Source organism: Terrapene carolina, unplaced genomic scaffold, assembly GCF_002925995.2.
Source record: "Terrapene carolina triunguis isolate 2854851 unplaced genomic scaffold, T_m_triunguis-2.0 Scaffold236, whole genome shotgun sequence".
Taxonomy (NCBI): domain Eukaryota; kingdom Metazoa; phylum Chordata; order Testudines; family Emydidae; genus Terrapene; species Terrapene triunguis.
Genome location: NW_020664587.1, coordinates 10,812,124 through 10,833,899, shown reverse-complemented (window position 1 = coordinate 10,833,899; position 21,776 = coordinate 10,812,124). Strand labels below are relative to the sequence as shown.

The 21,776-nt window shown below is 43.0% G+C and overlaps 2 protein-coding genes across 5 annotated transcripts in view; one reads left to right on the top strand and one right to left on the bottom strand.

Annotated features, from left to right (window-relative positions):
- STPG1 (sperm tail PG-rich repeat containing 1) overlaps window positions 1–12,103 on the bottom strand; it is a 31,309-nt gene extending 19,206 nt beyond the window's left edge. For both annotated transcript variants that reach the window (XM_029912671.1, XM_029912672.1), the window contains exon 1: window positions 11,947–12,103. The gene's annotated coding sequence lies outside the window, so the exon portion shown is untranslated. The remainder of the gene's footprint in view (window positions 1–11,946) is intronic.
- On the top strand, window positions 1,876–21,572 carry NIPAL3 (NIPA like domain containing 3). 3 transcript variants are annotated; one of them, XM_026657117.2, is made up of 12 exons: window positions 1,876–1,909; window positions 3,496–3,907; window positions 6,053–6,121; window positions 6,241–6,412; window positions 6,499–6,558; window positions 8,332–8,477; window positions 10,058–10,154; window positions 11,698–11,833; window positions 12,603–12,691; window positions 14,614–14,677; window positions 15,988–16,082; window positions 17,091–21,572. In XM_026657117.2, the coding sequence occupies exons 2-12, from the start codon at window positions 3,815–3,817 to the stop codon at window positions 17,288–17,290; spliced, it is 1,221 nt and encodes a 406-aa protein (XP_026512902.1). In that variant the 5' UTR covers window positions 1,876–1,909; window positions 3,496–3,814; the 3' UTR covers window positions 17,291–21,572. The 3 variants fall into 3 exon arrangements, with proteins under 3 accessions (XP_026512902.1, XP_026512903.1, XP_026512901.1); XM_026657118.2 differs by having other exon boundaries at window positions 1,880–2,029; window positions 8,356–8,477; XM_026657116.2 differs by having other exon boundaries at window positions 1,880–2,029.
- The last annotated feature ends 204 nt before the right edge of the window (window positions 21,573–21,776 follow it).

Below are 21,776 nucleotides of genomic sequence, written 5' to 3'. Positions count from 1 at the left end.
CAGCGCGGGCGGCATGGCTGGCTCCGGCCGGGTGGCGGGACTGCGAGCTCCTGCTGCTCTGAGTGGCATGATAAGGGGGCGGGGGTTGGATAAGGGGCAGGGGATACCGGGGGGCAGTCGGGACAAGGGACAGGGGGCGGTTGGATGGGGTGGAGGTTCTGGCGGGGCGGTCAGGGGACGGGGAACAGGGGGGGTTGGATAGATGTGGGAATCCTGGGGGGCGCTGTCAGGGGGCGGGGGTGTGGATAAGGGTCGGGGCAGTCAGGGGACAGGGAGCAGTGGGGGTTGGATAGGGGGCGGGGGTCCCGGGAGGGGGTGGTCAGTGGACAAGGAGCGGGGGGGGGGGTTGGATGGGTCAGGAGTTCTGAGGGGGGCAGTCAGGGGGCGGGAAGTGGGAGGGGACGGGGGCCAGGCTGTTTGGGAAGGCACAGGCTTCCCTGCCTGGCCCTCCATATAGTTTTGCAATGCCGATGTGGCCCTTGGGCCAAAAAGTTTGCCCACCCCTGCTCTAAATGTTAACAAGGTTTTATGTTGGCCGAGAGGGGCTGAGTCTGCTCCTGCTGAGGTCAATGGTGCGTAGGGTGATCAGATGTCCCGATTTTATAGGGACAGTCCTAATATTTGGGGCTTTTTCTTATATAGGCACCTATTACCCCCCACCCCCGTCCCGATTTTTCACACTTACTATCTGATCACCCTAATGGCACAACAGCCACTAGCTGCAATGGTGCAGGCTCCTGGGCCAGATTTTTAAAAACTCTCAGAGTCAGCTGGCCCAGGGGCTAGATGCTGGCCTGGCAATCAGGCGACCTGGGTTTGATACCTGCTTTTGGCAAAGTCACTTTGTCTTGATATTCTCTCTCCCTCCTTGTGTCTTCAGACTGCAAGCTCTCTAGTGCAGGAACTGCCTCTTGCTAGGTATTTCTACAACAACGGGCCTGATCTTAGAACCTCTAGGGGCTACTGCGATAGAAATAAAAGCTCAGCGTCCACACCTGTAGTCAGAATTGCTCATCTCCCATTTAGGCACCTAAATAAGGGTCAGATTTTTTTTCAAGTGCTCACCAGCACCCAGCAGCTGCCAAGGTGCCATGTTAAAAAAATCTGACTCTTATGAAAGTGCTTAAGTGGGTAGTGAGTTATTTTGGAAATCTGTCCCATTGTGTCTAACATTAAGTGATATAATCAGAACACTTAAGACCCCTTTGATCATCGAATCAGTTAACAAACATTAACTATTACTAGGACTATTGTTTTAGTACGGTAGTCAATGCACTGGCAGCAGAATCCCTTTCATTGGTGCAGGAGGCTGAATCCAGGAGGCTGAATCCAAAGCACATCCATTTAACCAGTGCATCTTGGGCTGCATTGGAGAGAAGCACCTGTAACTCTCAATGATTTCATTGGGGTTTGTTTGTGCTCGTCATCTCACAAGATCGGGCCTCTAAAAAAGAAAACTGCATGTATTCTGAGAAAGAGCCCCCATCCAGGGTCCTCCCCTCTGAGTGCAATGAACAGGAGATGAGGGTACTCCCCTCTGAATGCAATGAACAGGAGATGAGAGTACTCAGCATCTCTCAGAATCTTGCACATTTGGGCCATAACATCCCATTTAGTCTGATGGCTTCTGTGCAAATACAAAATTGTGACCACTAGAGGCCACCCCACAAAATGGTATGAAAACACAGCTCCTGGTCTCTGCTTTCTCTCTCTCTCTCTTTAGTATCTTGCACTGCAAACAAGCTTTACCATTCCCAACCAATAGGCTGGGCCTGCCATTTAACACCCTGCCTAGCAGCCAGTAATCTTAATCATACATGAGTCTCCCAGCTGACTGGCAGGTCTAGCATCAAATCACAGTATCTTGAGAAGAGCCAAACACTGCAGCAGACTGGAAGCCCTAAGTTGGGTAAGAAATTAAAAGCAATTTGTGTAAATCTATATCCCTGGGAGTAAAGTATCAGCAGAGATCCCTTCATCACTCAGCCTAAGTGGAAAGCCAGATGAGTGTGTTTGAAACTCAGATTGGGTGAGTGACCTTAATGGTTTTGCATGGGCAATAGAAAGTTCATGAATTATCTATAATTTCTGGTCTGATTCATGTTTTCTGTCGGTCTGGGAACCTGTTATGTGTCTTCTTTTGATTTGTTCCTGCTGGGCATTACTCTAAAAAGCCAGCCTGTTTTATTTTTAGGCTCAGAAGTAGCCCGTACAGGGCCAGGTGGGTTGCCTAAACCAGGAAGTGACACGGAAGAACTTTTTTGTTTGTGTAGTCAAGCTCTTGATTTGGATTGTGCTTGGATAGTCATTCAAAAGTAAAATCTTGCTCTTCCCTCTGCAGCCTGAGACAGCTGATTTGCTAGGTGGCTTGCTTCTTCCTCTGCTGGGCATGTGAAGGGCATTTGCTGCATTTGTTTTAACCGCTATCACTGGGGGTGGGCCAGGCAAATCCTTTATAGGCCTAAGACTTGGAAAGAGATTCTGGTTTGTAGCCAAGCATAGGACTGAGCAGTGGAACTACCGGATCCTAGTCCCATCTTTGCCACTTAATTATTCTGTGACCTTGGGCAGCTCACTTAGGGTCTGATTTTTTGGGGGGTGCTTATCATCCATAGCTCATATTGGCTTCAGGATCATGTGGCTTCACTGGGAGCTGTGGGTGCTCAGCACCTCTGAAAATCAGGCCCTTAAACTGCTCTGTGCCTTAGCCTCCCCAGCTATAATAAGGGATCACTTTGAGTCTCCGTTCCTGGGTGTTTGTAAAGTGCTTTGACATTCTCCAGTGAAAGGTGCTTATCAAAGTGCCCACTACTGTTAGGTCCTTCAGGTGTGCATGGTGCTTCCCAGACAGCTAGAGTGGGGCTTGCCCCCAGGAGCTTGAAGTCTCTAAGGGCCTAATCCTGCTCCCACTGAAATCAATGGGAGCATTGCCATTCATTAAAATGGGAGCAGGCTCGGACCCCCTGGTTAGAGCAAATGAAAAGCGGCACTATTATCTCGGTTGTGTGGTGGTGGAAGGACCTGTGATGTTGTGTCTCCTGAGTGTACAACACAAGGTCACTAGGCACTAAAGGAGTGTAAAACAGGCCTTGGAGACAGAGAGCTTTTTGACTCCAGCTCTCCAAATGGGATGGCCTGACCTTTAATACCACCCAAAGGAACGTTTGCCTTCAGGACCACATGCAGTTTAAGTATCGGCTCAGATAAACTGAGTTCTATGCAGTTGGGGCTGTGTGGGTGTCTTGAGGAAAAACCTTAAACACTGAGGTCCCATCTGATATGTGTGAATGTTAGTTTGATTCTGAGGAATTTCTTATAAGAGTAAAGGTTTGCCTGGTGTACTTGGCCAGAATTTCTCATCCCATCCTCCCTCAGTTGACCACCTGGCTCCCCGACACTTGTGTGTGTACGTCACTATAAATACACTGCTTTCAGGTGGCAAGTTTTGTGATGATTGTTCATTGATTTACCTTTTATTTTTTAAATCTTTCTTAGTGTCTAAAATCTCGGGAAAGATAAGCTGCTGTGCTGGTGATCTATTGGAAATATGGATTGATCCACACTTCTTCCTGGAGTGATTGGCTCATCCCTGCTTTGCTGTGTGGGGAATAAAGGAGACAGCAGCAGAACAGCAATTGTGAGGATGCTCGGATTCCACTGACCAGCCCATTCCTTAGCTCACGGGAGCAAGATGGAAAAGGAGAAGTGGTGTAAAGTAATGGGCCAGGAGGCACCGGCTGTGTCCAAGTCTCTTCTCTAAAGAGCGGTTGCGGATGTTGAGGAAGCCGCAAGGGAGATGCGTGAATAAACCAAAATGGAAGGAGGCCCAGATCTGCAGCTCCAGCAGCTTCCACTCGCAACAGCTGCTGTATCTGTACTGCCCCATGAGGATCCCTATTCTTACAAGGTCAGATGTTCACCAAAGGCACTGCCTAGTAGGCCTAAAACTTGACCTGAATGGCGCTGGGATTTATGTCCGGCTTGGAAATATAAATATTGTCTTGAGTGTGCTGAGCTCTCGGATCGTGTGCTGCGTGTTTGTATTACAGCAGCGCCTGGGGCCCTCATGGGCTAGGTGATGTGTATAGACATAGTGAGGCACAGTCCCTGCCCTGAAGGACCAACAGCGAGATAGATAAAGGAAGTGAGACCGGAAGGATTATTGCCTCACAATTTCTAGAGAGGGAGCTGAGGGACAAAGGCCCAGATCCTCAAAGATATTTAGGTTCCTAACTTTCACTGACTTCACTGGAAGTTAGGAGCCCAAATAACTTTGGGGAGCTGGGCCAAAGATGCTAAGTGACTTGCCCGAGGTCACACAGGGAGCTGGGAAGTGAACCCAATGCTTTAACCAGAAGCCCATCCTTCCTCTCTAACTGGTCCTGAGGCTGGAACTTTCAGAGGATCTTAATGGAGGTAGGATTGGGATTTGGCTGCTGACTCAAAGGCCCCTTTGAAAATCCCAGCTAGAATGACTCTGAATACTGTGCAAGGCTCTTCGCTGAGGATGCAGATCTGGGTGCCGCGCAAGTCTAAGTGCTGCTGAGAGAACTGGGGTGGGCACGTTTCAGTACGTCTGGCCCTCCCGAGCCAGCAACTCTGAGCTGTTTGGTGGAGGCGGTGTCTCTGCCATGCCTTTCTAAATTGAGGTTTGGTGGTTGAACCAGTGGAACCTGCTGAGCTTCTTAGCCTGGAATCCGGTAGGGTTATAGTATCACTCCCCTCCTGCTGTCTGCAGTGGGATGTTCTCTTAGGGCATGTCTACACTGCAATTAAAAACCCATGACTGGCCCATGCCAGCTGGCTCGGGGTAAGGGGCTGTTTAATTGCAGTGTAGACATTTGGGCTCAGGCTGGAGCCCGGGCTCAAGGCCCCTGTGAGATGGGAGAGAGACTGCGCCTCACTATGTCTGTACACTGTCCCTAGCCCCTTAGCCCAAGCCCTGAGTCAGCCAGCAGGGCCAGCTGCAGGTGTCTCATTGCAGTGTAGACATACCCTTGGATACCCTGGGAGAAGTTGGCTTGATTAGACTCATGGCGTATTCAACTCCTTTTGCACCCTAATCACCTTCAACTTTTCAAAGGGCTTTCTGTCCCACTTAAATACGTAATTTGTTACTTTAATGCCACTGCCTGACGGTGCATGGAAAAATAATGCCAATGTCTTTAATATCAATAGTTAGAGAGAGGGATAAACACGGGCTCAGCTATCCCAAATAAATCACCCTGAAGTACCCGCTACACCTTGGATAGCTGTGTTTGAAACTAAAACTGTTAATGATGCTCTAATGAGATTTAGACGGTTGCTAGAGGAACGCAAATGGTAAATGTCCCTACTTGACAGAGAGAGAGATCACTCCAAGCTCTTCTGGTAGCATCGTGATGTGCATCTCTTTTGTGATTCATCCTTTCATTCATGGTTGCTTTGAATTCTGCCTCTAGCTTGTTCAAGGTATTGCTGGGCTGTAAACACTAGTCTGTCAGGAGTGGTTTCCACCCCCTGTGCTTTTCTCTGGAATGACTAACTGGTTCATTTAAAAAGCGCATTCTAAATCTCTTCCTGCAAGCTCCTATCTGGCCAGTTGTTGTGACAGTTGGAGGTCAGTCAAGATATTTATTAGAGGCTGAACCTGGAATTGAAGAAAGGTGCTGAAGAACCTGCCTAATCCGTACTCTGGGGAACACAAAATTCTCAGATCCTCCATGAAAATTGATTTTTAGGTGTGCCACTTACTGAAAAAAGAATATGGTGCAGGGCTACATCACCTTCCTGATGGGGATCTCAAGGAGCTCCATAAACATTAAATTAAGCCTCACAATGCCCATGTCAGGCAGGAAAGTATTAATCAACCCCATTTTATAGATGGGATAACTGAGGCATTAAGTGGCTAAATGACTTGCCCAAGATCATATAAGAATAGTGGTTAGATCTGGAGACAGGACTCAGAGAGAGGTATTCAAAAATCTGCTTTCTATCAGGATTGTCCCCCTCCCAACCTTCCGCTGGCTTCACGGGGAAAATCTAATATCTGCATGTTTGCTTTGCTTTACAGGAAAACTTGATCGGTGCATTACTAGCTATATTTGGTCATCTAGTTATCAGTATTGCACTCAACCTCCAGGTGAGTATCATGAAACAAATATTGACCCTCTACCCAAGCGTCCTGTACTTGAAAAGCAGTAAGGATCCCCAAGTATCTGTGTTTTTTTTTTTTTTTTATTTTTATTTTTTCCTTTCTAGAAGTATAGCCACATCCGGCTGGCAGGTTCCAGAGACCCTCGGGCCTATTTCAGGACCAAGACATGGTGGTGTGGTCTGTTTTTTCTGCTGCTGGGAGAACTGGGGGTGTTTTCGTCCTATGCCTTTGCACCTCTTTCACTGATTGTGCCACTCAGTGCAGTGTCTGTTATAGGTAAAGGAAAAGGACTCTTGTATCTATGTTTATGTAAGATTGCTTATGAAACTGCAATGCATATAACTTTTTGTCTTTTTTAATAGCTAGCGCAATCATAGGAATTATATTCATTAAAGAAAAGTGGAAACCCAAAGACTTTCTGAGTAAGTTTCACTTCCATTATTCCGTATTCTTCATTTCCGCTTTGAATGCGGCTTAAGTTTTACTTCATTACTTCATAGTATATAGTATGACCGTTATTAAAGGGACACCAATTCTTAAAATGACATTTTTCACTAGAAAGGTTTATCTGCTGTTTTTACAAATGGATTTTCCATATCTCGGGTTGATTGTTGAAAATGAACCTGTAAGGTCCCGTCCTTGCTTACTGATTTTAGAAATAGTTTGATGTGGGGTTTATTGGAGGAATCTGATGGCACATCCTTGGGCCTTGATCCTGAAAATCCCTTAAATCGGTGATTCTCAAACTTTTGTACTGGTGACCCCTTTCACATAGCAAGCCTCTGAGTGCCACCCCCCCTCCCGTATAAATTAAAAACACCTTTTTATATATTTAACACTATTATAAACGCTGGAGGCAAAGTGGGGTTTGGGGTGGAGGCTGACAGCTCGTGACACCCCCCCCCCCACCCACACATAATAACCTCACGATCCCCTGAGGGGTCCCGACCTCCAGTTTGAGAACCCCTGCCTTAAATATTGTCTCAGTTCAGATTAACTGCACCTGTATTCCCCCTTGTCTGGTCCAGCAAGGGCTCCCACTCTCAGGTTTCTGTCATCACCTCTCTTGGGTGGAGACCCATGTCTCTCTCCCTTCTGACCAAGGTATCTCCAGGCTGAACAGTTCCCTGCCTTCACTGTGTTATTCCTAGCAGAGACAGGCTGCCAAAGCAGGCCTGCTTACTTTCTCTGCGGAGACGGTTGACAGTCTGACTGCCCACTGGTATAAGGTACCCCACAGCTCTTTCTAAGCAAGCCTATATTATTCTTAACATAAAAAGTATTACAGAGAGAACCTATTAAAAACAATTTAAAAAAAAAACTACTCATATGCTAATAAGTCTACTAGAGGTCACCCCAACCCTAATGTGGGCTCTGGCTGGAGCAGTCCTTCCAAACCCCACCCAAGGGGTTTCCTTGTGGTTTCAAGTGAATCACAGCTTCGGCTCAGACCAAGCACGCTCATGTGTTTAATCCACCTTTTTATACAGCTCCAGGGTCTTTGATCGAGAGTTTCCAGGACCAGGTAGTTGACAGACAATGGGTTTTCCTTCCCCAGGCATAGCCTCAAAAAGGTGGATTTGAAATGGGTCATTTGCATTGCCCCTTACTCCCAGATATTTTGTGGGAAATCCACCTCCGATGTCTTTTTCCAAAAAAAACAGCTTTGAAGTTCCTGATACCTTAGAGCGCATTAGTCAGTATCCTAGTGAAGTTATACACAATTGCATCTTTAACATGCTGGACCCCAAAGGGTATTAAACCTAATTCAGAATATTGCAGGAAATTGTCAATCTGTCACCAACACAATCGAAGTTCAAAGGAACGACATAGATGCGCAAGTATTTGCTGGGTGGGGGCCTTAGACTTTCTACCTCCTGACAGAGTGAACACTGCATTGTTGAAGAGGCATGGCCAGGTAGCCTAGGCCTAAGATTTAGCACTCACCCTCACCTATTTGCTTAGAAGACTTTTTTTATCTTGTGTTAACTCTTGGTTCTCCGCTCAGAGCACATATATTGCTTGTTTTTTCTAGTATTTTGAAAGAGGGGCACGGAGGGTGGAGGAATGAACCATTTCCAGGGGGAAGCATGATCTGTAGTTAGAATGATCACTATGCATGTGCAGTGTGTAACCCATGCATCTGTACTAATCCACTAACATGTCTTCTGTTTCTTGTCTTTGGTTTGCCAAAGGACGCTATGTTTTGTCCTTCGTAGGCTGTGGTTTGGCAGTCGTTGGAACTTACCTGCTGATAACATTTGGACCCAACAGTCATGAGATGATGACAGGAGACAATATAACTAAGCATTTAGTCAGCTGGCCATTTCTTTTATATATGGTAAGGTGGCCCACGAAATATGGGTTGGATTCCATGCTTTCTGAATTATGTCTGGCTGGGGCTTTTACTTAAAATGGATTTTCATAGGTACTTGCTGCATTTTCATAGACTCCAAGGCCAGAAAGCACCATTGTAATCCTCTGGTCTGACCTCCTGTATAACACAGGCCATAGAACTTCCCCCAAAATAATTCCTGGAGCAGACCTTTTAGAAAAACATCCAATTTTGATTTAAAAATAGTCTGTCAGTGATGGGGAATCCACCATGACCCTTGGTAAGTTATTCCAAGGTTAATTACTCTTGCTGTTAATTTACGTCTTATTTCCAGTCTGAATTTGTCTAGCTTCAACTTCCAGCCATTGGATCATATTATACCTTTCTCTGCTAGATAGAGGAGCACATTATCAAATATTTATTCTCCCTGTTGGTACTTATAGACTGTGATCAAGTCACCCCGGAACCTTCTCTTGGTTAAGTTAAATAGATTGAACTCCTGGAGTCTGTCATTATAAGGCAGGTTTTTGAATCCTTTAATCATTCTCATGGCTCTTTCTTGGCTCTGTTAATGACTCTAAGAGCTTTTCCCATAATTGTCTCCCTAGCTCGGCGCATGTGTCTGTATGCACAACCTAAAGCAGAGGGCGTGTTTTCTAGAACTGACTGGTCTTCAGCTTCCCTTCCCTCTCTGAATTATTGCGCCAGGATTCAAGCCTGTCGAAAATATTCCACCCCCTCCCCAACCTGCCACTGTTAACCCCTGGTAACAGACTGCAGATTGGCATCAACTGTGCTTAAGATGCCCATGTACTGTGACTCAGATCTGTGCTTTTACCAGAAGGCAAAAAAACTCATGTTTTCATAATTAGGACCCCATCCAAGTCCCACTTGAAGGCAGTTGAAAGAGTCCGATTGACTTTAATGGGTGGTGGGTTGGGTCCTCATGCAGGAACCTCTTTAGGAAAAGCTGAATGAAACCAGTGACCTGGGTGCACAATTGGCGTTATTTGGCCTGTTGTTTTGTTTTTTTTATTTTAAGGAACGCAACGTCCCCAGAAAATCCCACTCCACTCTTCTTGCAAAAGTCACTGAAGATCTCATCCATTCAGATCAGGGCTGATTTGACCTATAGTCTTACTATATCCCGCCTCAGCTTTCATGGATGTTAGCAGTACCACAATATGAGAAGATGTGTACACTATCGTTTCCATCCATCAAGTTTCATGGGACCAGGCAGTTCTGTGGCATCAGATAAAGCTATAGTATTACAAGGCTTATGGGAGGCAGTGTGGCCTAGTGGGCAGCACACAGGACTGAGACTCAGGAGATCTGGGTGTTATTCCAAACTCTGCCACTGGCCTGCCTTGGTGACCTTGGGCAAGTCACTTCCTCTGTCTCTGTTTCCCTATCTGTAAAATGGGCATAATGATCCTTTGTAAAGCTTTGAGATCTAATGATGAAAAGAGCTAGGTATTATTACCATTGCCAACATGAGCATCAAAGCCGCATACACGGCAAGAAAAAGGATTTTCCACCCCATCCCTCACTTTCTAATACTTATTTCTGCATTTTTTTTTTTCTAGCTTGTGGAAATCATACTGTTCTGCCTGCTGCTGTATTTTTACAAGAGGAAAAATGCAAACTACATAGTAGTTATTCTTCTGCTGGTAGCATTGCTGGGTAAGTTCAAATGTGTGCTTAAAATTTTCTAACTGTGGTTTAATATTGTGAACTGGAGTGAAGAGCTCCTGGCGGTGGGGAACGTTCATGCATTTTATGTCGTTAATCACAGTAATTAATTCCAGAAATGTTTATGAAAAGCAAATAAAGCCTGTATCTTGCTATAGTATTTCAGATTGAAGCAAGTAGAGATGGACAAGAGCTATTGGACCATCAGTCCACTCCTCCTGGAGGCAGGATCTAGTCCCCCAAATAGAGGATATGTCAGATTCTAAACCCTGCTAATGACAATGTGTTGTGTTCATGTATGCAAAACACTGGGAAGTGTCTTATGGCTTCAGCTGAGGTGGAAGGATGATCTTGTGGCTAAAATACACGATTTTTAGTCCGGGAATCTTTCTGGCTCTGACACTCACTCCCTGTGTGACCTTTGTAAGGCATTTGACCTCTCTGCGTCTCCATTTCCCCATCTGTAAAATGGGAGGCAGGGATGTTGGGGAAACTAAATTACATGAATGTTTGTGAATTGCTTGCTTTTGAGATCCTCAGTTGCAAGGTGCTAGAGAAGGCTGGAAGATGATGACTGTAACTGTTCTATGAGCCATTATAGTTTTAAAGGAACAGCTGCGACACTATCACTGCAGTTGTATTTCTGGCTCCTTGGGGCTCCAAGACAATACTATGTCAATAGATCCATGTTTAATCTAGAAGAAGCTCTGGACATGGGGCAAAATCCTGGCTCCATCGATGTTAATGGGAGTTTGCCATTGACTTCACTAAGGCCAGGATTTCTCCCCTAGCGTTTTCCTTCCTGTTGATCTGTCGTCTTAAGAAATACCAAGTAAACGGAATAATAGAAAGGCAGAGACACCAACTGACATGCTAAAGAGTTTGGAGTTGAAGGTTCCATTTGGTGTATAACTAGCTCTGTGATCCAGTGCTTTGAAAGCAGTATTCAGTGTGCTGCAGTACTCTCTCAAGCTTTGCTACAGATGTAATATCCATCACTGTGGTATCTAGCTTAATAACCGGAGACCTGACAGGGCAACCAAATCATGGACAGGGTGACTACCTTAATTCTGAGTTACCTTGACTTGTGCTTGCAGAAACGGGGAAGAGAATTGGCTTTTCTCAATCCTAATTCTTGAGCTGTGTTTAGAAAATTCCTCCATTTTAGTAATAAAACTGGTACACCATCAGAAGTAAGGCATATTTGTACCCTTCTAGACCCTTTTGTTTGATCTTAAGGCGCTGTTCAAACATTGATGGAGATTGGGTAAATACCTGCATTCTACAGGTGGGGAAGCAGCCACACGCAGAGGTTAAGTGACTCACCCAAAGTCACATGGTGAACCAGTGGCAGAACTGAGAATAGAAGTCAGGAATCACACTCCTCCCCTGGTCTGTCCTTTGCAAAAGGAAGGCTGAGGCTCTTGTCACCTTTTGCTTTGTTAGCAGCCACCTGTTGTGGCCGGAGATTCCAGTTAACAATCCAGTGATCTGTGCTGCTGTGTTACAACTGAGCTTCATTACATATTCACAGGGTCTATGACTGTAGTGACTGTGAAGGCTATAGCAGGCATGATTGTTGTCTCAATACAAGGAAGCCTCCAGCTCGGCTACCCTATATTCTATATCATGTTGGTATGCATGGTTGCAACAGCGGTATTTCAAGCAAGGTGAGTTGATATGGTCTCTCTTCCTATTGTGGTTTACAGCTGTGCAGTACAATGTAGTTAAAATGTTTAAAAATCAACCCACATGGACAACACTAGGTAATTAAATTGCTCACTGTTATGCTGGCCCCGACAGAGGGAAGTTCTTCATCTCTTTGCTGTGTAAACACCACATCCTTCATAATAACTGTAGTACTAAGAATTAAAAGAAAGGTACAAGATTGTAATTTAAAAACCGAATAGTGGCCATTGCTCTGAAACCATAATGTTCATGAAAACGTGATGCTGACGGTCTGCCAGATTTCATCATTAAGGGCCTGTTTCTATTCCCACTGAAACCTATGGGAGTTTTGACACTGACTTCAGTGGGAACACTGTTAGCCCTGTGCTAACACTATTGACCAAGTCTGCTATACACTACAGAAAGAAGCGTTACCAGCGCTCTCCTCTGACCCTGGTATTAGCAACACGGATACGAACTTTTTAAAAAACTGGCTCTGTTGACATCCATAGGAAAACTCCCACTGGTTTCAGTGGGGCCAGGATTTCCCTTTGGGGTCTGACTCTCCTTTTAAACTGCTGTGATAAGGAGTGTCTCCACTGAAGGTATAAGGAAGAAGAGAATCTAGAATCTTTATCTAGAGAGCATTTGTTTGAGAGGTGGAAAGAAACAGGGAAAGAACTATCTCCTACAGAAGCAACTTCTAAACACATGTTGAGAATTCTTCTAAAAAAGAAAAATCAACCTGCATTGTTTACCATTGTATTGAAGGTTTTTAACCCAAGCCTCGCAGCTGTATGACTCATCTCAGATTGCCAGCATAGGCTACATCCTGTCCACAGCAACAGCGATTACAGCAGGTAAACACTTGTGCAATGTTATCAGGTTTGTTGTTCTTTTAAAATAAGGGCAAAAGACTTTGGAGAAAAATCCTGATTTTCTAGCTGAGGAAGATAACTTGCATTTTCTTGCTGTTTTCTGTAGTCAGTTTCATTTTGTGTGAATACTCCCATTAGGCTGTTTAAAAAACTCTTAAGATCTGACCACTGATTTGGTGCTTATGTCTGAGACTGGATCACTCACTCACTCTGTCCTAAAGTATAAAAAGAGTGGGTGTCTTGCAATCTGAATGCTTGCTAGATGTATAGTTTAGGTCCAGGGCTAAAACTCCTCTACTATTTGTGAAACCTCACCAGCGCTCAGTAGAGTGGGACTGATGCTATTGAGAAGTGCTTTTGTTTTCTCAAGAAGAGTCTGCTGTGATTCTTTTTCTAAACTCTCTTGTTCGCATTGCATTTAGGATGCTGCAGCTCCCATCCTTACGGGCTGACATATTCCTGTTTCAGGCCTTGTCTACATGGGAAAGTTTTATCAGCATAACCTAAGGTATAAATTGATACCCATATAGCTATATAGATATAATCCGTGTGTGGACACTTTTATTACAAGAGTGGCACTTCTTTCATTGATTGATTTAGAGTATGTCAATTGGGAAGGGATTTAAGCTAAAATGAAAAGGCCATTTTTATGCTGGAGTCCAAACAAGAGGATTATACTTGTATAACTATGACGGTTATTCCTGTATAGCTGGTAAAACCTGCCCAGAAGACAAGGCCTCAGTGTCCTTTGGTGCCCTTGTAAACTACATATTGACTTAGGTGGTGGTCTTCTCATTCAAGGTCCTGAATGGCTGTGGCTCAGTTTTTCTGCCTGATTTTTCTCTACTCTTGGGTTCCCAGCCAGATATTGCAGCCAGACACAGCAAGTTATTTGATTTGCCTCAATTATAAATTTAAGTGAGTAGGAGCCAGGACACTTTGAGCCCAATCCTGAATGGTGATCTGTCCCCTCAACTCCTGTTGACTTCAGTGGGTGCAGAGATCACTTGGCAGGATTGAGTCATAGGCAATCAGGTGGGAATTCACTCCCTGTTGCAATTAGAGATTCTCAACCTGTCTTGCCATTCAGTGCAGGGCTCAGGCAATATGTTCAATATAGCTTATATGGGACCTCTCTTCAGTGCTAATAACTTCATCCAGATCACTGGCATAGCAGCCTTAAAGGTGGTTGTGAGGTATGTTTGATAGCAATACAAATAATTGTTGGCTGTGGCAAATGGAGTGTCACTATTTTCCATCCTAGAATATAACGTGTAAAGGAAACTTCACAAGGAAGGTTGTGTCTGCCCATAAAGAGAAAGATTTGCCCCAGATGAATAAACTTCCTAGTTGTTGTGGCTTTTTTTTATGGGGTTGGGGCTTGATTAAACATAAAAATTGTATTGTTTTAATGATACTGGTGTAGTTAAAGTGATACAACCCCCTAGTGTGGATGAAGTGATGCTGGTGTTGTCTAAAGGTACTCATACCAGTGGAGCTATTCCTGTACAGGAAAAGGAATGAACTTTACCACCATAAGGCCCCATAATAACAGTATAACTGCATCCGCACTAGGGTGTTGTACCCGTATAACTATTTTGGTAAAATATCCAATCCCTAAACTGACATATTTATACCAGTATAACTTTTAAGTGTAGAGCAGGTATTCCTATAGGTCCCCTCCTTCTTTTTTTCTTTTTAAAAAAGCTTCTTTGGGGAAAAATAAACAAAACAATTATCAATTTTGGTGTCTTTTTCGTGATTTATTTCCCCCCCCGCCCCCCAAAATTATTTGATTGCTGGAGGAAGCGGTGATTTAAGATGTACCTCTACTTGCTCAGCCACATGGGGGAGGGAATCTAATTTAAGCTAAAACCTGTTCATGTTATCTCCTCTTGTCTCAGGAGCAACCTTCTACTTGGACTTCACTGGTGAAGATGTTCTCCATATATGCATGTTTGCACTAGGGTACGTTTTTAAAAATACCAGGCCAGATCCTCAGCTGGTGTAAACTGACATGGTGCTGTTGAAGTGAATGGAACTTTGCTGATTTACACAGATGCTTACTGTGTTAGCAGACTGAAATGTATTTCTCTATATGGCTAAACTTTAAAAAAGGGGGAGTGGAGTTTAATGTCCTCTGTGGCAGGAATTATTTTATTGAAACCTATCTGGGACTCATTATACTACTGCTTTGTCTTCTAGCGTCCATTGATGTGTAGGATAACCTACTCTGAAAACTCTCCTACTAGAATGTAAAATAGCCCATGAAGTCCATATCTTGTCTCTGACATAGGCCCAAGGTGGATGCTTCAGAAGGGTATAAAAGCTCTATTGTGCACGCAATTGTGCAACAACTATACCATGTGGGGAAACTTCTTCCTGACCCTAGATGGAGATCAGCTTATGCCCTGAAGCATCAATCTTGATACCAGTTACCTTTTATCCCCTTTAACATTTAGAGTAAGGTACTAAAGGTGTCCCTCCTAATTTCCAAGCAGGATTAGAACAACCAAATAAATGACCATCCTCCGAGAACCCATCCCACGTTTTATGCTGAACCTATGTTGAGCTGGGGACAAGGTTTTGGGAGCCCAATCAAGTACTGCTTGGATACTCATGCAGTGCAGACAGGATCAGTAAAGCTTTTCCTTACTTATCTTGGTACTGAGTCTCGTTACAATGCGTTGATTTTTAAAGCAGCTCCCTCTAAGCAGGGGATTCATTAAGCTATCTTACAAATTAATACAGAAACACAGACCCACTGAAAGTACTAATTAACCTTGTCTGTTCTCATTAGCATACTGCAGAAATTAGGGCTGACAACTGTCCGTAGATTTACCTACAGAAATGCCAAAAAGGTCATACTGTTGAACCTTGGAATTTAGTAAGAGTGAATCAAACTTTGGGCTGTTACCATTCCCCTGTAATTTATCAAGACTTCAGCGCTTCCCATAAGTGCAAATTAATAACTGAGCATTTTGCCAAGGGAAAGGTTGACTCGTTCTGATTACTAGTTGCACGCAGCGTGGATCTCAATAATGTGAACACAGTCATTATTCAACTAAGAGACGCTGCTTCCTGGTGAGTAGGGCTGTATCTCTGCTCTGCAGGTTCTGTCTCTTCCAGCTCTGTGTTCTGTTCTTCTGGTGCACGATGGACATTCAGAAAAAGCAACAACCTTGGCTTGTTGACGTCTTTTTTTTTTTTTTTTCCACTCACTTCACTAGGCCTTTTTTCTCCTCTTTTTTTCCCCCTTCCCACCCCTTCTCTCTCAGGTGCCTCATTGCATTTTTAGGCGTCTTCTTAATCACAAGAAACAAGAAGAAATCCATACCATTTGAACCCTACATCTCAATGGATGCTATGCCAGGTAACAAGAAAAGTCCAATATTTTGCCATTCTGCCTCTTAAACATCCATTATCAGAATAAAAAGTTGTGTTTTGATTTCTCTCTAAATTTTATTTTATTTTAACGTTTGTTCAGTGTTGCAACCTGCTGGGCTGCTGTGGAATTTTTCTTATTATTTTTATTTGTTAAACTGTTTATGCATCCATAACTTTTTCTCTTCATGATGGGTTGCTTCTCTATCTTTGATAGCAGTGTAAGTGACCACGATGCGGTTGATATGATGACTGTAGCTTTGGTGTCAAAATCGTTTTAAAAGGAATACAGAGGGTCTGATCCTCATTTACGCTAAAGATGCTTTACATTGTTCTAGTTGGTAAAGGGACCTTAAAATGGGAGTATATCCCTGCCAGAGTGGTGCGATGTGGCCTTAGTGTCCATAAGAATCAGGTCTAGAATCTGAAGCAATCTTAATAAAAAACAGATCTTTTCACCTATAAATCACTTTACAAACATCAATTAGGGAGAAGCTCTGTCCTCAAGTGGATGAGGCAGAGAGGGTAGGGGTGCAATGTTGCACAATGCTGTATGCTCTTAACTCCTACTAACCACAGGGGGAGTTGTGGGCCACTATTGAAATCGGGCCACTATTGAAAAATGAACATAACTATACTGCACAGGATGAAGTAATCAATTCTTAGGTCCTGAATATTAATTGCTCCAAGCACTCAATGCCCCTCTCATGAAAGGTGCTCCAGAAATTCAAAAAATTAAGAATAAACTTTGGGGAAAGAGGAGGATTGTGACTAAATGATGTTCAAATTAATGATAGCTGACTGCCATCACCCGCCCACAAGGAGCTTAGCCACTGTAATTTTCCAGGGTTATTTATGTCTTTCTATTTAACATTCACACAACTGATAGGGCATATTGCTAGTCCTGAAATTGTATAATTTGTCAATAACTGGGCGGAGGAAGAAGAGACTTCTCTTCCTAACCATTTAATCCGTGCCTTTCCTCCCCCTGTTGCAGGCATGCAGAATGTGCACGACAAAGGAATTGCAGTTCAGCCTGACCTCAAAGCTTCCTTTTCCTATGGTGCCCTGGAGAACAATGATAGCATGGCGGAGATCTACACTCCAGCCACACTGCCAATAGTGCAGGAGGAGCATGGTTCCAAAGGAGTTTCTGCACTGCCCTATCGTGTGCTGGAGCACAGTAAAAAGGAGTGAGTGCTCTTTAAGAAGCTGACTTAGGGCAACAAGAGTGTGGTCTTTATTTATTTATCGCTTTGGTTTTTAGATCCATTAAAATATAAATGAGTATGTTAAAGCTGAACTCAGTATGGTTTAAAACTAGTCTCAAACTTAACTTTCAAGACGGATTATTTGAATAAAGGACTCCGTATAGTTGTGAACTTGGAAACATTTGTCCTAAGCTAGCAGTAAATCATAGCCACCTTAAAAGGAGGACTAACTTCGAACGTGCAATGACAGGCAGTATTGTGGCTCTCTGATATTGACCAGACAGCTGGCACTGTGAAGATATGTGAAGCTATGTGAAGTACAGTGACTGTCGCTTTTCAGCTCGGCCAGCAGTAGGTACAACACAAACTGAAGTCAACAGGACTGAAGGGCAAAATTTGGTTGATCATGTATCAATTATGAAGGAGGTCCAGAAAGTTGGACCATGATGTGTTGGTTACCTCATGAACACTTCTTTAACATGGCATTAAAATGTCACTGATCTAAAGCAAAAGAAGGTTGGCCAGTACTGTGTTTTAGGAATGGTATAAAACAGTAGAATAAGGAAGTAAATGATTTGATCCACCTTTAATTTTTTCCAGACCATAAACGTGTTGCATTTCTCAATAACCGCTACTCTCTGTCTAGTGTTGCGTGAGATGTGCATGTTTAATGTTTTTTTTTGTAGCACCATTGTGTTAGATTGCACATCAATTTAGGACACAGATGATGGTCACCAGTTTTCTGATTTCAGAGAATTTGCCACGGACTGGATTAGATGGTGCAGAAATTGACACAGTGAAGTGCAAGAAATTAAAATGGCATTGTAGTTGGTCAAACTTTAGACTTACCAACTTCTTAGTGTTCTTGTATTTCTTTGTAAGGTCTAAATTCAATTTTGTTTCCTGAACAAGAGATTCAGACTGAGATTTTTCAAAGCTGCCTTTAAAGATTTGGATGCTCAATGGGTGTCCAAATCCCTTTGGCAGATTCGAAAATCTCAGCCTCAGTGTTGTGAGGTTTTGTTTTCCTTCAAAAGTAAAAAGGCAGCAGCCCATTACTTATGAGCAACCCAACAAGAATAACTGAACATGCATGGTTCACCACTTGAGCAGGATAACAATAACACAGCAGTGTGCATTCATTCATGATAAAGGGAAAAATATATTTAACTTTCTATCTTCCAAAGGGTGGTTAGAAGCAGATAGGGAGGAATTTTGTCAGATTAAAGGGACGGGGTCAAAATATTTGTTTTTAAGAGTATAATGCTTACAGCTGCATGTAAATTACATCTGCTTTTCAGGCAGTTGCACTTTAACTTTTTTTTTTTTTTTTTGTCCCCTTTCTAAATATATCTGTCTTGCTAAAGAATGGAATTTTAAGTCTGCTCAGTGCATTTCAGCCTATCTTCATAGCAGTGTGGCTGAACAAACAAGCAGAAGCTGCTTTGAAGTCGATAGCAATTGCTTTCTGTGCACTGCACAAGGTTACTCCTACACAAACTGGGTTGAGAGGACCTAAGATTTGCAAAAGCGGGTTTGTGTATTTATATACAGTGGGCCAGATTCTGCTCTCACTAGCAAAAAATTCCATTGCTTTGGGTGAAATATATCGTAAATGAGAACAGAGTTGGTCCTTCTGCATACAATGTTTGCTTTGTTGGCTATAAATACTACTTGCACCAGCAAATACTTGACACTGCTTTGGTACTTTTTGAGCAGCTCAAAAAAAATTGTATAAAAGACCTCCTAAAGGGTGGATAGCCACTTTCTATAGTTTTACTTTACACAGAGCTGCTTGACTAGCTTGGCACATCTGACAATTCAGAGCTTATCAATGGCATCCTGTACATTTGAGCTTATGAAACCTAGAGAAATGTCTGGTTTTTTTTGCCCATCGTGCTTTTCGTGCTTAAGCAAGATAACAAAGTTAATGGACTAGTATTGCCAGAACATTAAACTTATTGGATTTCCTCATGACATTGATTTAATACTATTGGCTTTCAATCCCCAGTAGTCAACTATTTGTGAATGTATGTGTGGCTTTTGTTCATTTAAAAATACAAAGCAGAATGGTAAAAGAGAAGGTGTGTGGGGGGAGGCAAGAATGCTCGCTTCTCATATCTCTTCCCTTTTAATCACTGAGGCAGTAGGTGTTTTGACATTGTGGCTATTAAACCACAGAAACATATTACTTCAGTACAGATCAGCACTAAACCACAAATGCATGCAAATTCAATGTTTAACATTTTAAAACTCTCTCTGTCCTGGAGCCCTCTGCAGTAAATGACATAAACTAGTGTCTGATTTAATGGGCTTGATCCTACTATAATAATGTAACAGCCACCAGTAGACTTCAGTGTTTGGGTTACTGATCCTGCCATAGACTACATACAGCCCTTTGTGTTACTCCAAATGTAGTTTTCATAGCTGCTTCTGGGGTTTCTTAGTGGTATTTAAAAAGAAATAATAAATTGCAGCTGAGCAATACGCAAAATTCCTGGAGAGTAAATATTTAGGCTCTTTAGTACCTGGTTGTCTATCACTGATATCATGAAAGAGATTCTCTACTGTGCCTCTAAGACACGCAGCACAGAACTCTAAGCCCAAGAGAAAGGGGGTCTGGTGACTTTAAGTCACCTTTTGTACTGTCCCCAGGCATAAAAAATAATAGATAACAGCCTTCTACAGATCTCCCCGGTGCTGCACCCATGCCCCTGACACACCCCTCCTGCCCTTGACTCTTGGCACAGCATGTGGCTGTCTTCTGCGGATCCTGCACTGGGGAAATCCATCCCTGGCCAGGTCCTGGGGGCTTTTAGATTTTTACATAGCTCTGACCCTTTTACTGGGTATAAAGAGTCCACACAGTCTCTTGCCCTAAAGATTTAAGCAGTTCAGCCTTATTTCAAGGGTTAATGGTCCATTTTTTAGATGTATTTAAATGTTCATAGCATTTGCTTTCAATAAAACTCGCTTTTAAAACTTTCTAACAAATGGCTCTAGTGAAGGTGTGATGTGTGTGTATATAATCTATATAAAAATGATAGCTTGGGCTGCTCCAGTGTGCCATGTTAAGGCAGCACTGGGTGATCTCAGTATGCAGATTTGTGACCAAACATACTAACATAGGAGCAGCACCTTCACCAGTGTAATTTTTGTTTTTATTATGTTGGTCCTACTGCCACTCATTACAATCTATTGGCTATGTCCTTCATGAGTACTTGCTGCATGTGTTCAATGCTTGATATTTAAAATGGCTTCATAAATCACCTCCCCTGCGTTATTCCTCAATTCTGTGTTGCAGCCACCATCCCTGTTAATCAAGTAGAAGTGCCTGGCACTCCCTCAGAAGCCACACGCATCTCTGCAGAAACCCTGCTCTCCGTTTAAGCAGTCTTCCAGCCCCAGCAGTTACAGGGCACAATTAGGTATCAAGCCAAACTTCCCCCACCCACTTAGCAGCCTAAACTCAGAGTATGCTTACTTACAAGGGCAGGTCTTGTGGGTTGGTTTTAATCTCAATTTATACTCTCTTTACAAAATACTCTTAGGTCTGAGATGCCACGGATTATAATTCAGATTGCAGCACATATTTACAGCTAAACTGACCATTAGACTTTAAAAGGAGAAATCTCCACCTCACTTTCACCTTCCACACATTCCAATCCTCCTTGCAATTTCTAAAATAGTCTATTTATTCTAAAATAAATAGTTTTAAGCAGTATATTTTTGTCTGAGCTTCAGTTTATTCAGGGCTTGATCCTGAGATGTAGAGAGCACTTTCAAAACCCATTGACTACACCCACTGATGCACAACTTCTCAGAATCAAGCCCTTAAAGTGTGCACAGAAACCAGTGGACTGCTCCCTCTCTTACTAAAATGGTGGTGTGTGGGAATACTGCTACTGTAATCATCCCTTAACTCCTTCCTTTACTCTTAGAATTAAAAACTGCTTTATAGAATGTGAGACAGACACTTATTGTCTCCGCAATGGAAACTGCGTGGCTTTTCAATGTACCAGGCACTTAAATATATTCTAAATGTCTCTCTCACTTGTAACTTTATACTGTGGAATACAGGCCTGATGTTGGCAGATATACAAAACGATTTGCCTGTGAAGTTTTGTTCACATTAAAATATGTAAATAAAGAGCTTTACATTATGAACTGTAGTAACTTAATTTTTCATAAGCAATGTTGCATGTTTATGTAATTGTCCTTTAGGTAAGCTCTTCAAAAATGAGACTTAATAAAAGGTTCTGGTAAAATATATGGAACTCTTTCTTGACCAATAAGATAACAATTATGATTGATTGTATTCTCTTCATATTAAGAGAGACGTCATGACAGTGGAGCATTCTAAGCAATGAATGATACATACATTCAAAGAGAAAAAGTCTACTTTTGGATGGGTGACTTAAGGAAAAAAATCCATGGCACTGCATTGAGACTGGGTTGGGAATTGCAGTGTT